Source organism: Megalopta genalis, chromosome 7, assembly GCF_051020955.1.
Source record: "Megalopta genalis isolate 19385.01 chromosome 7, iyMegGena1_principal, whole genome shotgun sequence".
In the NCBI taxonomy this organism is placed as follows: domain Eukaryota; kingdom Metazoa; phylum Arthropoda; class Insecta; order Hymenoptera; family Halictidae; genus Megalopta; species Megalopta genalis.
The window spans coordinates 8051325-8068392 of NC_135019.1; the positions used below are offsets into that span (position 1 = coordinate 8051325).

The window sequence follows — 17068 nt, forward strand, 5'->3', positions numbered from 1 at the left end:
CTGGAGTTGGTAAAAATCCCGAGGTGGCAACCTCACGGTTCGGTGTCTACTTTTGAACTGTCGTCTGGGCCCACCTGGGCCTCTGTAGGCAACGGCTCACCCTCGCAAGGGGCCATAAAACTGTTAGGTGGGTCATCGTTGAAATTCCAACATATATATATATATATATTTTTTTTCATTCATTTGAATATATATATATTTTTATTTCCAATTTTCTGCCACGATTCGAAGTCGATTCGGAGGCCGCATGCGACGACTCGACAGTCACGTATTCAGTACCTAACTAGTACCTTGTAGTGCCGCGGTTTTTCTTACCTGACTCACACCCAAACAGACCATTTTGCGTTGTTGTTCTCCGGGAATTCGCGTCGCGTGCGCGTCACGCGCTTGACCGACTCCGTCGACCCTTGGCATCGACGTAGCAATGAATTACGTAATCGTAGAACTAGGCACAGAGAAATTCACGGCAACTCGAATTTTGGCATTCCCGGGAGCAATTACTGCATTCGAGAAAACACGTCGCGCCGTATAATTACGCGCGGTAAGTGCGAAACGTCCATCACGTGTTCGCTGCGACGACGATCACAGTGCTCGTAAATGGAATGTCGTTTTAAAGGTGTACGCGGGTAACGACCAACTGACTGACACTAATCGTATTGAAAAAAAAAAGAAATAGAAAAATGTAGCAATAAACGAAGCTTCCGGGAAGCTTTATCCTGTTAATAACGAATTCAGACCTGTCGACAGCGAGTTACAAATCGTTCGGCAAACAGACACGTAACGGCCGGCGAAGTCGCGAATGCTATGATGAGACGTCGAGCTATTAACGATGGTAATGGCGAATTTATCGGCAGAAACGTGTGTTTTCTATTTCATTAGATTAGATTGGGTTAAAATTAAAAACAGAGTAGAATAGATTAACGCGACATTCACGTAGCACAAAAAACAGCTGCTTTATATTAGTTTACAAAGGTAACAATAAGACATTTGTTCTGATTTTTAATAAGTGTTATTGCAACATTTGCCTTAGGTATTATATAAATTAAATAATAACTCATAACTGTATCTTTACGATGTGAACAATCGTAAATATTAGAAAATTGGTGACCCGTCATTTTCACGGGTTCCGTAAATCTAGCGTTGAACGAGAATTATCGAGTAACAAAAACTACGAAGAAATAAATAGGATCAATACCTATGTCGCATACAAAAAGCGGAAATGTAAGAAATACGATACAAAGAAAGAAGAGAAACAAGGATTAAATTATAATCGAAACTAATAGGATAGACGCAGACAGAACTTGGCTAAAAAATCATATCATTCGATTCGCACATAATAGATTAGTAAATAAATATTTAGTAGTAGAGTATTGTAGAAATAGCTGCATTTCCTGATTGAGATGAATGCGAGAACGAAGATTCGAGACGATTAGAATGGCCGCAAGAACGTGGAGACACGAGTTGACTATACATACATATGGTAATAATGATCTTGAAAGAATAAGGTGTTAGACAAAACAATACCAAGACGCCTGAGTGAGCTGTTCGTAGCGAATAATAAATGTTACATCGCAGAGAGAATTCGGATATATAAAAAAATAGTAATCTCGTTTTTTGGAAAACCAAAATCACTTCTGCAAAAACTCAATGTAATGGCGTTCCCTTTGCGATTGAAGCGAATGGTGCGACGCTTGGCTACGCTGAGATCGAGTTTACCGCGCGTGCATCATGAGGAAAGTCTATCAAAGTCCTGCTGTGACAAAACTACTTCAGCCGCATCGGCAAAAAGCGAGAGAAAACGGTGCGGTCATGCTTCAACAGTATCATTGACAAAAAGAAGGAATAACAGTGGACCGACGTGAGACCCTTGCGGTAGAGCAGAGGACGCGGCGATTTCATAAAGATGGAATTGCTAGTGGATATTTAGGTGGCCTCGCTTAGGTGGACCACTCCGCACTCGAGGAGCTGTAAATCCGCGCGAGTAATGAGCCATGGGCGCCAAGAGCCAAGGAGTTTAGAGCGGGGGATATTACGATCAGCCGTGTCAAAGATCGTTATCCGGCGCGGACCTCGGTGCCGGGAGAAGAAGAAATTACGCAACGTGTCGATTAAAAAAGAAAATGGGCCACGAGACCACCGTGTTTCCGTTGGATTAAAAGTTACTCGTTCGGCAGGAACGAGCGCGGAAACGACACTCTCTTCCGCTCTTATCCGGCCGCTTTAATCCGCGGCCCGCGTAACGATCGAAAATTCTAATTAGCGCGGCACTCGACTCTGTTCGAGGTTCGTTAAAAATCAAACGATACCACTCTTTTTCTCACCGTCTCGAGGCTAAGCGAAACGAAACCGAACGAAACGAAACGAAACGGAACGAAACGAAACCAAATCAAACGAAACGAATTTGCGAAACCGCGAACACTCGACGCCGTCGCTGCCAATTTTCCGAGACGTTGGAACGCGACTGTCACGTGTCGGATGCTTATTAATTTGATTGCCGTGGGTCGCACTGTTGATCAATTTGGAACACCTCGAGATCATTGTTGCGTAGAGATGCGCGTCCTTGATGTGCAAAAAAGATTCGTCCGTGCGACGAATCGCTCGTATCTGACCAGTGAATTAACTCTTTGCACTCGAGTGGTGACTCTATAGCACCATTAAAAAAAAAATATTTGCATCACGTTGCAAGATAATTTTTATATTATAAAAGTTTAGATGTAAAAAATTGTTAAAAGTCTAATTGTTGTACGAGTCGCGAGACTAAATTTCATATACATAAAATGCACTTTGTCATATAAAATGGAAATACCCCATAAGTCGGAACAATTAATTCAGATTTACAGCTAAAATGGGTTCGAGTGCAAAGGGTTATGGACTTCAGGAATATGGACTTCATCCGACGACTTTCAATCGTAGAAGTGCATTAGCTCGATTTACAAAGTAAAATAATCATAATTACAATAAATAATAATAATAATAAAGTAAACAAATAATTATATATAATGAAATATATAATAAATAAACAAATAATTATAATAAAGTAAATAATTCTTGATGATTGCTTAATCAAGAACGTAAGTTGGACCTCCGTAGTGATAAGATGTGTTTACACGTGTGTTACAACAAATAACATTGCATATCAGTATCAGAAGCAGAAGGAAATGTCTCAGATTGCGATAAAATTTGCGATTGTTTATTTCAAAACATGACTACGACGGTAAAGGAAAACTAATACGTCTTATGCAAGTATAGCAGATGCGTTACACAAGAGTAATGATCCTAGACTCGATAAAACATTGGTAACGTAATTTTGATAACATAATTCATCGATTTAAAAGTCAAACGTAAACACTTTCTAGCGATAATGTCGATCGCGTAGCACGTGGCAAAACCGGACGAACCAACACACAAACGTTTTAGACCGTTAGTAGAGGGGAACGTGTGTGCAGATGATTGCTGATGCAAGAAAAATCGAAATGATCGTATGACGGAATAGAAGGTGTTGAAATTTTAGCCTCGAACAAAAATTAATCTATAGTTTACTTAGTACTAAGATACTAAGATATCGGTTTACATTTTCGTCGGTTCCGTCAGCGGGCAACGACGGTGATGTAAACTGTATATAGTAGATACCGCGATACATCATCACAGGTACCATTAGATACACATCGTGCCCTGACCGTTTGGGGGTCCCAGCGTCACGTATACAATGTGAAACGCGACAAATAAACGTCTCTGATTGGTGGATAAGACGAACCCAAAAAGGGTATAAAAGAAGCGTTTTTTCTTACCGGACTCTCAGTAGAGTTTGGTCGCTCGATCGTCTTCGCCCATATACCTTCTCTCAATAAAGGAATAAAATAAAGTCCTTTTAAGCAAAGAATTAGAATCATATTCATTTTCATTCCATAATCCCAACAGAAGGAAACAACAACTTTCCTCGACAATAAAATTTTCGTTAAAAATGTTTACTTAAACAATTGTTGAAGCAAAAGTTACTCATCGATCACAGGATTACGAAAGTGACCAAAGAACTTTCTATTTAATAAAGAAGCTTTTATATACGCTTTAAAAATGTGTTAGGGGTTCTAGATCGACAATGAATTATTTTCATTTCGACCAGACTCGAGCAAACGTAACTAATTGTAATCGAAAGTGCGATGCGTCCGGAACTAGCATATAACTAATACCGTTGATGCTTCTCTCAAAGATCTCTTCGAAGATCGAGGAAACATTTTCTACGACAAATCATAAACATGATTATCGTTCTCCCCGTGAAATTATTTACACGAACGAAGTAACAAATTACACTGGCAGCGACACGTGATCGAATTAAACATGTATTCAACTTCGAGTTTAAATTCCAATTATAAATCGGTATACGGTAAATTCACTCCAATAATCGTTCGTCGGGCTTGTAAACAAAAATCCATGCAAACGAATTGCCTATTTTCGTTTACAGGCTCGGGGTACAATTGAGCCGTTTATTTTGCAAGTGGCATAAGTCACTTTACCGTAATGAAAAGTGGTGATTTTTTCATGTTTATACGAAATTATTTCTACCGAGAAAAATATCAGTATCCCGAGATAACAAATACAGGTAAATCTTCTCGAAAGTTAGCATCCATATTTTGAAACGTGTTCAAACGCAAACCCTTAGATATATCGACTTAAAAACAAAGTGACTTATGCCACTTTCAAAAGAAACGGCTGAATTGGAGAGAATTTACTGTGCCCAACAAAAACTGCGGATAAATTCGTCATTGTTATTCCGCGGGTATATTACAAGACGCTTTCGATCTTACACTTCGAATGTTTGTCATTCGGCCTATGAATCGAACACTGCGCAGTTGGGAAGTCCCACCTGAACGATCGCGTTTCCGAAGGCCGCGTGGATCCTCGTGATCGACGGTTCGTTCCTGACGTGAACTTCGGCGAGAGATCGAGCCGCGACCGACGATCCCGCATTTTCCTCGCGAGGCGGTCGGACGTCTAGCCTCGGTTCAGCATCTCGAACTCAGCTGACTCGCGGCGTTAATTCACTCGCATTTCCGATCGGTTTGTCGGAAGTGGCGAACGGTTATATGCTAGTGTATCGCGACGTCCACCTGACTGCGCTGTCGTAAGCCGACTGGTTCGAAACGCGGACCGTGTCCATCGCGAGCCAGCGCTGGTTCTGACGAGGCGGCTTGTTTCCCACTGCCGCACCCGGCCATCGGCGTGGAACAGTCACGAAACGCTCGGAAAGAGACCGGTTTACACGGACGACGGACGACGACTCGGTTCGGTAAGGATCGGATCCGATCGGATCGGCTCGAATCGCACCGGCGAAAGTCTTTCGACGCGGCGACCCCAACCACGAGGTGCATATACCCCCCTTAAAAAACAACGGTACCCGAAACGCGTGATTTCGATCGAAATAACCTTGACATTCCTTTCGCAGCTGACTCAATTTCGGATCCGTCGAGCAACAGTTGCGGACAGTTACGGCATTTTAACACGTCGAATGCCGCGCCGGTTTTACAGAAATTGCCCGTGGCGCCACGATGAATTTTCTTTTATGCGATACATGTAATGTTGAGATATTGTCTGCGATAGATAAGTTACAGTGTGTAATCATGTTTGACATGTTAATTGCGACGGGGGTCACTGTTTGGATTGACGATGGTAATAATACGAAATTTTAGATATTGACATTTGTTTGTGTTGGGATTATGGAATGAAAATGAGTATGATTCTAATTCTTTTCTTAAAAAGACTTTATTTTATTCCTTTATTGAGGGAAGGTATATGGGCGAAAACGATCGAGCGACCAAACTCTACTGAGAGTCCGGTAAGAAAAAACGCTTCTTTTATACCCTTTTTGGGTTCGTCTTATCCACCAATCAGAGATATACAGTTTACATCACCGTCGTTGCCCGCTGACGGAACCGACGAAAATGTAAACCGATATCTTAGTATCTTAGTACTAAGTAAACTATAGATTAATTTTTGTTCGAGGCTAAAATTTCAACAGTTTGAAATTATATATATTCCTGTGATATATATAATTATATATATAATATATCTATATCTAATATTATTATATATCTATTCTATATATAACGATATATATATATTCTATTATTATTATATCTATTATTATATCTATTCTATATAATTATATATATCACAGGAATATATATATATATAGTTATATAGGAATAGATATAACAGTTATATATCACAGGAATATATATAATTTAAAACAAATGTCAATATCTAAAATTTTGTACTATATATATTCCTACCAATTTGGGCGCGCCGGTCACCGGTGACCCCCATGGCGTCACCGACAAGTTAAGTGCCGGTCACCGGTGACCCCCGTGGCATTCAACGTGTTAAATAAAAAAATTAATATGCTTCATTTCTTTCTTAATTCTCTTAGACGAAACTTTTGCCGTCGCATTCGTCTTGCATTTCCGATTCAAATAATAACACCGATCACGATAGAATTGCGATTGCAATCGCTTGCGTAATGAGATGAAATCCGAGACTTTAAACGCTTGTGCCGCAAGTAATTGCGGTCGTAATTGTACCGTGTTCGCCGTTGGTTTGATCGGAACGGGACGGATACGATGGTATAAAAAAAAAATGATCATAAAAAGGTATCGAAATTATGGAGAGGAATTGCATGTTTGTTTGTATGCATCCGCAAGTATAAACTACTTCTTGGTACATATTTAACAATCAACAGCTACGAGCATCGGCATCGATTGCGCGAGCACTGCGCAGTCGTTCGTTTCACACTTCCTGACTCGTTTGTTTGGATAGGCATAATAATCGTAACATTGCCTGCCTATTCGTCTACGATCGCCGTTTCTCGATACGAAGTGGCATCTCCACCCTGCGTCGAAGAAATGCAGCAAGCAAGGTTCGCGTTTCTGAGTCATCGTTGTACTTTATCAGTCGTTTTTCCTTATCGTAGCAGTTTCCGTGTTTACTTTATGCTTGATCCATCGCACTTGGAATCATTTGAACTCTATGTCCAGAATACTTTTTCTAAATCACGGTATTTCCATATTATACTATTATAATATTATATTATATATAATATATACATTATACATATTATATAATGTAATACACATACAATAATATAATACACATTAATATACTATATTTAAATTCTCCCTAATTGACATTCGGCTTCGAAACGAAAATGGACAATTTGGGAAGAAGTATTGCGGCTCGTTTTTATAGTTGTTGACAATCGCCGCGAGGCTCGAATAATCGTATCGGCTCTCCCCAAATTGTCCATGTTCGTTTCCAAGCTGAGTGTCAATTAGGGAGAATTTAAATATGGAAATATTCTATGTATAATGTATATATTATATATAATATAATATTATAATAGTACAATATGGAAATACCGTGAGTTAGAAAAACTATTCTGGATTTAGAGTTCAAATGATTCCGAGTGTATCAATCTAAGCCTCGATTAGAGAGAATTTAGTGCATTTTATGCATACGGAATTGTGTCTTGTGACACATGCAACACTTCCGACAGTTCTTCATTATTTCGGAAATGTTCACCGTTGCCTCAGAGTCATCTCTCGAGCACAAAAGATTCAGTATCCTATTCGTTGCACATCTCTGACCCAATTCCGCATTCGTTGCAACTATAGTAATGTCTCTCTAATTGACGCGCAGATTGCCCACAAAAATGGACAATTTAAGGAGAACAGAGACGATTATTCGATCCTTGGGGTTCATTTTTATAGTCGCGAATTGTCAACAACTATAAAAACGAGCTGCAAGGCTCGAATAATGGCATCTCCTCTTCCCAAATTGTCCATTTTTGTGCAGAATCTGAGCGTCAGTTAGGGAGACATTACTGTATCGCAACGGGAGCTGAAGTATTCGAAGTAGCAGATACGAGGATGAAAAAGGGGGTCCAGACAGTTTTGAGCGAAGCTGTACCAGAACCTCGAAATTGGAAGGGACACGTGCCCGTCGCAAGCCAGCTGTCGCCGACAGCTGAGGGCTACGCTTTCCTGCGTCGACAAGAATCACCGGCAACCTCGGGCAAACGTGACTCATCCTGCAGCTGCGTGCTCCAACTTGTTCCCGGTGAAACGTTTCTGCCTCCGATGACGTAAAAAGCCCTGTACCGTTTGCTCGGCGCTTTAAACCCACCCTGCGTTCCAACTTCGTCCCTTTAAACGCACTATCGCCGGCACATCGTCGCTCGACCTTCGATATCTTTAGCCGCCGATGTGCCGTCGGCTCGTTTCTTGCACGACGATGTTTGGTAAGGTTTGAGAAAACGGATATCGAGGTTATTTCGATCAATAAGTAGGTTAATCGAGGTTTCGTTTATTTATTAGCGACGGCTGAAAATGTCGTACCTGAGCGAAAAATACTGAGCCAAGTTATTGTTATTTTGTAAGGTTTGAGAAGAAATACGTATACAAATTTTATGAATAATAATAATAATAATAATAATGACAATAGTAATAATAATAATAATAATAATAATGACAATAGTAATAATAATAATAATAATAATAATAATGACAATAGTAATAATAATAATAATAATAATAATAATGACAATAGTAATAATAATAATAATAATAATAATGACAATAGTAATAATAATAATAATAATAATAATGACAATAGTAATAATTCATGAAGGAGCACTCTAATGAGGAGTGGACCCCCGTACGACGATGTTTGATAAGGTTTGAGAAAACGGATATCGAGGTTATTTCGATCAATAAGTAGGTTAATCGAGGTTTCGTTTATTTATTAGCGACGGCTGAAAATGTCGTACCTGAGCGAAAAATACTGAGCCAAGTTGGTGTGATTTGGTAAGGTTTGAGAAGAAATACGTATACAAATTTTATGAATAATAATAATAATAATAATAATGACAATAATAATAATTCATGAAGGAGCACTCTAATGAGGAGTGGGCCCCCGTACGACGATGTTTGATAAGGTTTGAGAAAACGGATATCGAGGTTATTTCGATCAATAAGTAGGTTAATCGAGGTTTCGTTTATTTATTAGCGATGGCTGAAAATATTGTACCTGAGCGAAAAATACTGAGCCAAGTTATTGTGATTTTGTAAGGTTTGAGAAGAAATACGTATACAAATTTTATGAATAATAATAATAATAATAATGACAATAGTAATAATTCATGAAGGAGCACACTAATGAGGAGTGGACCCCAGGGTTGACGCCCATTTTTCGATGAGATAAGTTTTAGGGATAAGTTGCTAATAAAAGGCTAGAGAGACGCGCTGGATTACGGCGGAGTGGGGGGTGCCTCGCAGGTCGCTATCAGGTAGCCCGCCTTATCGCGACGTGCGAGACCCCCCACTACCCTCCCTGCAGCCCGGTTCCACTCGCTGTGATCCAACGCGTCTTTCTGGTCTTTTATTAGGCAACTTTAATATTAATTATCTCAAAAACTATAAACCGTCTTCCCCTAAAACCGGGTATCATTGGATTCAGCTTTACGAGTACTATCACTGTACCAAATGTCATCAAAAAGTCGCGTCAAACCTGGGGACCTCTCCTTGCAAGAAATCGAGGTTTTATTTATTTATTAGTGGCGGCCGAAAATATTGTATCTGAGCGAAAAATACTGAGCCAAGTTGATGTGATTTGGTAAAGTTTGAGAAGATAATATGTATACAAATTTTATGAATAATAATAATAATAGTTAAAGAATTTATAAAAAAGCACATTAACAAGGGAGTTCGAAAACGCAAAAGTTCTGATTTTTTCCGAAATCGTGCGAGTTTGTTGGGGATGTTAAAAGAAGTTTTGAGTCATTTTTATTATCGACCGCAATTCTTCAAGGTCAGAACACCCCTTATGTATGTATTGTAAGTATTTTTGTAGTTATCTACACATCTTTAAAACTGCAGTAGGTACAAAGAAATGATTAGAATGAACATTTAATAGTTCTTTATGCTTCCTAAGAAGATACTGTCGAAACAAGAAAAACAAACATTTTTGTTAAAATAAAAAGATTCGCCACTATCGCCAGTTAAAGTAGCAATTCGAATTTTTTCCTATCGTTGAAAACATTTTTATAAACGAAGACGTGTTATATTAAACTTATCTGTCAATGCAGACTGTAAATAATTTTTTAAATTATGCAAACTGCGCATTCCGGCTAAAGTGATTTGCAACTTGCGTTGTCCGATAAGTTCGAGACACTTATTCTTCGTGTGTAATGATATTTCTAGCGAGATAAAAATTCAAATTATTTTAAACCTACATAGCGGTTGATATTTTTATCTGAAGACAACATTTTTATCGGTCGAACGCTTCATGGACGGGCTTCGTAAATTTACGTTCCACCGTTTGGTCTTCCAAAGACGGGAAGCCAGAAAAAGCAGCCCGTCCGTTAAGTGTTAAAAAGCGCTATTGATTGGCGCAAAACCGTGCCGCGTTTTTTTCTCTCCAATTTGGCTCGGGGATTTACAAAGAGTCCGCGAAAACACTCGGCAATTGAACACGTGCGCGTGCAGAGAACGGATGTTTTAATGATCACCGCCGAAAAGTACGTGGGCGGATGCGTGCAGCGAAGAATGCAGAATGTCAATGACCGAAATGCATCGGTCGCCAGGCCGAAGACAAGCGACGATTAACGAAGACATCGTGCACGAAAGGTCAGACCAATGATTGATGGACAAAGGGACGCGACGACGGTGTGTTAGTCGCAACGAAACGTCCGTCTCAATTCGAAGTCTCTTTGTTTGATTACTCAACGATGTTTTTAGCGCCTTGACCCTTGAACCATACATTACTTAGATAAGCGAAGTCTCGCCAGAAGTTTTATTAAATGTTTATTAAATATTTACGCGTTTATCTACGGATTCTTCGAATGTAAGAAACGTTTCAATTAACCTTGACCAAATAGCATTTTCATGTTCTCTTCACGATGATTTAGTTAACGAAGGTAACATTTATGTTTTCGAATGGTTCAGAATCGCAATGGCGTAAGTCACATTTTCCTCATTGCGAGAAACAAGGAGTGTTATTATTTACCAACATATGTGCTGTTCGCTGATCTTTATCGTTAAGATAATTCAGAGTTAGGTCAATTCACAGTAACTTTACAATTAATTTCACTCGTCTTTCTGACATTTTTGCACGCGAACAAACCGCTCGTTTAACACGTTAAGCGCCGCGTCGGTCACATATGGGTGACACTAATTCTTCACTAATTTGGAAAATTCATTTTCATTGTAATATATGAGCCGTTTATTTTGAAAGTGGCTTAAGTCACTTTACCGTAATGAAAAGTGGTGATTTTTTAATGTTTATGCGAAATTATTTATACCGAGAAAAATATCAGTATCCCGAGATAACAAATACAAGTAAATCTTCTCGAAAGTTAGCATCCATATTTTGAAACGTGTTTAGAACAAAGTGACTTATGCCACTTTCAAAATAAACGGCTCATATTGGAACAAACTGAATTTGACTAGGACGTTTCGGATGCGAAAGAGTTCTGATGTCATCCGCTATGACAAACATTAACTTTCCAGTTTCGGTTTAATTAACTAAATTGCTTTGACCTCGTGGGTATTGTGTAGTAGTCGAATGTCGGCGCTTGAACGCGTTAATAACGACGCGCGAAGATAAGAATTTGCATAAAGATCCGTGTCCTACTTATCGCATACATGCCTGAAACGTAGATCGAGTTGCTGTGACATTTAGCCGAGGTGCTCGAGCGCAGACGTTTAATAATAGCGGCGAAAGGTTACCCCGTTCGCCATCAGACTTTGTTCCGTTGCGTCTCCTGGTGGAACGAAGCAAAAAGAAAATTGTTTCGGCGCGGTAAGGATGTGTCTTCGTGTGTAGCCTGGTTCGAGCATAGGCTGTCGTTTGCAGGAACAACGAGGTCATAGATGAATATCAGTCCCGTTCGATCAATCCGGGCGATAAATTGGTGGAAAGGAAGCCATTTGGCGGTCAGGGTAAACCGCAAGGTTATCATGGTGCATGATGACGCATGTTGTTCGCGATTTAATCGCTCCGAAACCGACGGGCTCCGATACCGGGCAGCTAGAGGAACTTCCAGGTAACGTCAGAAAATACACAAACGATTACAGTGTTCCGATGCAATCGTCGGGGAGGCCCGGGACCGCGTCGCGGCTATTATCGAGGCAGGTGGTTGCTCCGATGTCGGAGAATTGCTGGCTGTTATCCCGCTCGGAGGCATCGAGAGCGCGAGGAAAATAGAGACAAAGATTTCCCGATTAAGCGGTTTCCCACGAGAAAGTGGGCCGGCTTAGCGCCCGCTGCAACTTTGTTCGCCGCGTCGCGTCGTTCGATCGCGGTCGATCGTCTCCGGCAGAATTATCCGCGGCTCGATATCGCGATTATAAAGTCCCCCGCGTTCGGTGCACGACTCGCTGTCTCGGCGGATTAAGAACGGAACGAGCGACCGTTTTCCGCGCTCTCCCGTTGCGGTATCTGTGTGCATCGCCGGTTGCGCAACGCGCTGCAACCTGCACGCAACGCGCTCGGCATGCGAGATCGCGAGATTCGTGGAACGAATTTCGTAGTTTCGCGGACGAAATTTTTTCCCGCGGACACCCGGTCGAATTAAAGGGTTGTATCCTTTTTAGTGGTCGTAAAAGATGACTTTCTTGGGACTTTTGATTGAAAACACTGTTGCACAGTATGCAACCGGTTTTTGCTAATTAATAGCGACACTTTCTATTATGGAATAGCAATAGTTTATTACAAGCTTATCGCGTGCATGTGATAAACACATAAAGCAATCCGAGTGAAGTGTGCAGGGTTTATTATACGTGTTTTTGGGTACTTAAATCAATTCTTTTGGAAAATACGAACTTAAACAAAATCTCAAAGAAAACATCTTGAAAGGGATGTAATTCCTTAATGGACTACGGAACAGTCAGCCTTGAAATACCCCACGAATTAAGTTAGTCATTCTAATCGAAACTACAGAGTTGAAATTTACCGCTGCGATCGAGTTGATTCTAATGAAAGGCTCGAGCAACGACATTATGAGAACAGGTTATTTTTAAGACAGGTCAGGAATCGTATCTACATACGTATGTATTAGTCGTATCTGTTATACGTACATCCATTAAATTGTATGTTACACAGTTGTAAATTGTATGTTTCACAGTTTTTTCTAATTAGTCACGAGCGACGCTAATAACGTCATTTAGAACTTACTTGGTGCAAATAGGTGTTCCGTCATTGCGACAGGTTTCCCGTCGTTTATAAATAAACAAATCCTACACTTCGTTTAATTTTATTTACAAGAGTCGCTAATAACCTCGCTTTTAGCTGATTTAATTTCATCTTAGGTTTTCATTTTTAATAGAGAAATGGCTTTTTCCTTCTTGGCTTTCATTTTAGCTTTTTATTTTGCGCGCTTTAACAATTTCTTAAATAGAAACAAATTTGATGCTGTCAGAATGATTTTGGAATATATATATTATATATAATATATATAATATAATAACAATAAAAATAATATATATTTGGAATATATATATGCTATAGCAATTTTTAGTGGCATGTCAAAATCACCACTGGAGAAGGAAAGAAAGATCTGTGATAGCAATCGTTTTCGTAACCTTTTATAGAGCCTGGCCAACTGCTGTCGAATCGATACAACGACAGGAAATTGGTATTACGAGAAGATTAACACTTTGTTTTCGTAATACCAATTTCCTGTCGTTGTATCGATTCGTCATCGGTCGGCCATGCTCTACAAAAGGTTACGAAAACGATTGCTGTCGCAGATCTTTCTATCCTTCCAAACAAGACGTACCGATTTTCTATGTCTCGCGTAACCGTTACGGCAGTGAACGCGTTAACGGTAAAACCCTGAGTTGTGTAATCGGAATAAATGCGAACGAGAGCAACGGGGATGTTTCCTCGAAGGAGTCTTCTCGAAGCTCGATTGCCCGATATTGATGCGTAATCGCTCGATATCGGCGCAAAAATCGTATTTCCCAGGAAAGCAATCATATCTGTGCGCTGTCGCTCCTAACCTGCTCTCATGAAATATTTCTGGCCGTTCAGCGAAGCCCGATCGAAGCCCGCGTGTTTTATTAACGTAATGGAACAAAAGGGAATCCGTCGGGAGCTTAATTTGCCGCGGTCTTTTCGATGTTACCCGGCGGGCCTCTAATCTATTCCGCGCAGGGAATACAGCCGAGCGTATTCGGGACGGTCGGCCCGGCCTCGGCCCGACTACGCCGAGAGCACGGCGATTCGTCTTCGTACACTAAATAATAATTCGGGGCCGGGCAAGTTAACTTCCTTGCGGCCTCCGCGATCCGTCCGGGAGGCTTCTCGGGGGGATTCCGCCTCGGAACGTAGGCAAACCTGCCGGGCTAACGATCCTCCGCGTCTCGTACGGTCTTACGAGACGACCTCGAAGACCGAGCGGCATCCACGGCGAATCCGCGTTGCGCCGGCTACCGATACGACCACGCGATTAATTCTTCCCATTAATCACGCTTCTATCCGTCGTCGAGTCGCTATCTGCGGGCTTGCTCTACCAGCGGAACTCTAAGCGAAGCAGCATCAATCATAATCGGAATTTAAGAAGCCTCGAGCCGAGAGATCGGTCGACCGGCCCGCGGTCGAATTTATCGCTGCCGCAATTTATACGGCAATTGCGGAAAGCGAAAGATCACACTTCTATTTTCTTCGAAACGAATCGCACCTTATTCTCGTGCTCCTGAATATGTATGCGAGTAAGCTGGATTAATGTTTCGTCATAGACAGTAGTATCTCGGAAGAAATAGGTATGACAAACTGACCTATATTCTCGTGTCAAAGAAACATGTCGAGAGAAACTTGCATTAAGAAAGTGCTTTCCTCGCAAATATCGTGCAATAATGGTGCAGCATCATTCTACTAGCATAGTAGAATTATGAAATAATTCTATTTAATCCAATTAAAGTATTTAGCGTAAAACATTTAGTGCAGAAACATTTTGCAGGCTTTCAAGGTGCGAGTAATCCGCCGTTGCCGCGATTTCTAAAAAGTTTCCGATAATCCGACGTAAAGCTGTTTCGAACAAACTTTGAACAATATTCGGACATTCTAATATCGTAACTGACGTTGAAAGAAAATCAACGTTATCGTGTCATGTTCCCGAGATTATGCACAACGCGGCAATATGTTGGTCCAGCCAATCGAGCCTGGTCAGGAGATCGTTCCTGGCGAGACGGTTTCATTGCCTCCGTTATTTCGCCTCGATTCGACCGCGTTAATGCACACTCGGTAAAAGCCAGTTTAGATAGAACAGTTTACCGGCATTTTTGCAGCGAGAGTAATTCCTGGGTTCGCGCGAGACAGAGGAGGCTTATCGCGAAATGACGACGCGTCGCGCGGCTTCCTGCCGTCTCCGCTTCGCCGCGCGCACTTCCGGCAAATACAGTCGAGAAATGGAATCGACGGTTTCCCTTTTCCAGCCGAGCGATCAACCAACTGCCCTCTTACTTCACTCTTGACCAGTCCTGAAACTTTCCCAAAGGATTTCTTGACTGGTGTGACTCCTCGCGGTGACCCTCTTCCTCTTCCGCCGTCGCTTCCTCTTCCCCCGCGTTCTTCTTTGGAAGCTTGTACAACCGCCGCCATAGTCCTCCCCGCGTCCACCTCGTTCGTCATCCTCTTCTTCTATTTGGGTCGACGCCGCGTTTACAAGTAGGAAGGTATCCTTCGACCTTTTCGGGGAGCGTTACCCTTTTCGACAACTTCCTGTTGGTGCGATGCAAACGGAACGAAAATGGAAGATGATCGCTGACAATCGATGGTATCGATGAATCGATAATATTGCGGATCGAGATGATCGGGAGGTTGATACAGATTTTTGAATCATCTATACAGGGTGTTCCATAGTTATGTTAATACCGGGAAAATGGTGATTCCTGAGGTCATTTGAAGTAACTTTTTCCTTAACGAAAATATATGTATATATAATGTATATAATAAATAAATAAATAAGAATAGCGTAGAATATAATATATATGTATATTTATTATATATATTATATTCTACGTTATATATATAGCGTAGAAGGAATCACCATTGTTACAATATACATATATATATATATATATATATATATATATATATATATATATATGTATATTTATTATATATATTATATTCTACGCTATTCTTTACTCTTTGTATTGTAACAATTAATAATAATAATTTATTTATTCGCGTATTCCAATAAAAAGCTCTCTGTTACAGAAGAAGGAATAACGAGAAAGAGAGAGAATTGCATTATCATGTACATACTTTTATGTTCATTGGTATTGTATTCGTGTGACGACTATGCAAAATGTCTTTCTCTCGCCTCCTTTTTCATAACAAAAAGGTTTCTTTACCTGTACACACGAATGAAAAGAAAGAAATTATTATTCCTATTATTATGTCAGCACGGAAGAGCAAAGAATATAGAGGACGCGGTAATTTATTTTTTCGCGACCGTCGCATCTCCCGATTCGATGCACCCCCCCCCCCCGATCGGTATTAGAAAATTAGACGCTAACAAAGTCTCGTTTGATTGCAGCGCTGTCGGATCAACCGATGTTTGCCGAGCCAATACCGAACGTCACCGTGCCAGTGGGGAGAGACGTCAGCCTACCCTGTGTCGTCGAAAACCTCGGTAATTACAAGGTAATTAAATCCGACAGTCTATTGGGTCTATTGGCTGGTAAAATGGTACAGATAAAAACCCCTCTCTCTTTTTTTTTTTATTAACACCAGAGACTCGCTCGGTCGGAAATGCTCGCGCCGTTTCAAAGGCGAAAGAAATTCGATCGATCGTTCGCGCACAAAGCGGGCCCCGACCGTGGGTACCGATTCCGTGAAATGACAAATTTAACCATGGAAATTTGCTGGCAAATATCTTGTTTCGCCCGGCCGGAATTAACTTCCGAGGTTCAAAGGGCAGACGGAAATCGACGTTTCGCCGCGCGCGCGTCGCATCGTAAGATCGATCGGGACGGACTCGACTCTGGAAAACTACTGGCTGTAATGAAAA

The 17068-nt window shown here is 40.9% G+C and overlaps 2 protein-coding genes and 1 long non-coding RNA gene across 14 annotated transcripts in view; 2 read left to right on the top strand and 1 right to left on the bottom strand.

Annotated features, from left to right (window-relative positions):
* The window catches only part of LOC117229120 (lachesin), a 593951-nt gene that overhangs the window by 384015 nt on the left and 192868 nt on the right, over positions 1-17068 (top strand). For 4 of the 7 annotated variants that reach the window (XM_033485304.2, XM_076523789.1, XM_033485305.2 and 1 more), the window contains one exon: positions 16595-16701. In XM_033485304.2, the coding sequence (XP_033341195.1) occupies positions 16595-16701 (107 nt within the window). Of the gene's footprint in view, positions 1-9702; positions 10677-11864; positions 12095-16594; positions 16702-17068 lie in introns of those variants that run through there. The other 3 variants (XM_033485303.2, XM_033485307.2, XM_076523790.1) reach the window with 2 other exon arrangements.
* The window catches only part of FucTC (alpha-(1,3)-fucosyltransferase C), a 62112-nt gene that overhangs the window by 11568 nt on the left and 33476 nt on the right, over positions 1-17068 (bottom strand). The window contains exons 1-2 of one of the 6 annotated variants that reach the window (XM_076523787.1): positions 4862-5135; positions 316-445 (exon numbers count right to left, since the gene is read on the bottom strand). The exons of 1 other annotated variant lie outside the window; for it this stretch is intronic. Coding sequence is in view for 1 of the 5 variants with exons in the window: in XM_033485298.2 (XP_033341189.2) it covers positions 4803-4965 (163 nt within the window). In the remaining 4 variants the exon portion in view is untranslated. Of the gene's footprint in view, positions 1-315; positions 648-4802; positions 5142-17068 lie in introns of those variants that run through there. 4 more of the 6 variants (XM_076523785.1, XM_076523788.1, XM_033485298.2 and 1 more) reach the window with 4 other exon arrangements.
* On the top strand, positions 5220-5738 carry LOC143259868 (uncharacterized). The gene is made up of 2 exons (XR_013033892.1): positions 5220-5360; positions 5441-5738. It is a non-coding gene; the product is annotated as an uncharacterized LOC143259868 (long non-coding RNA).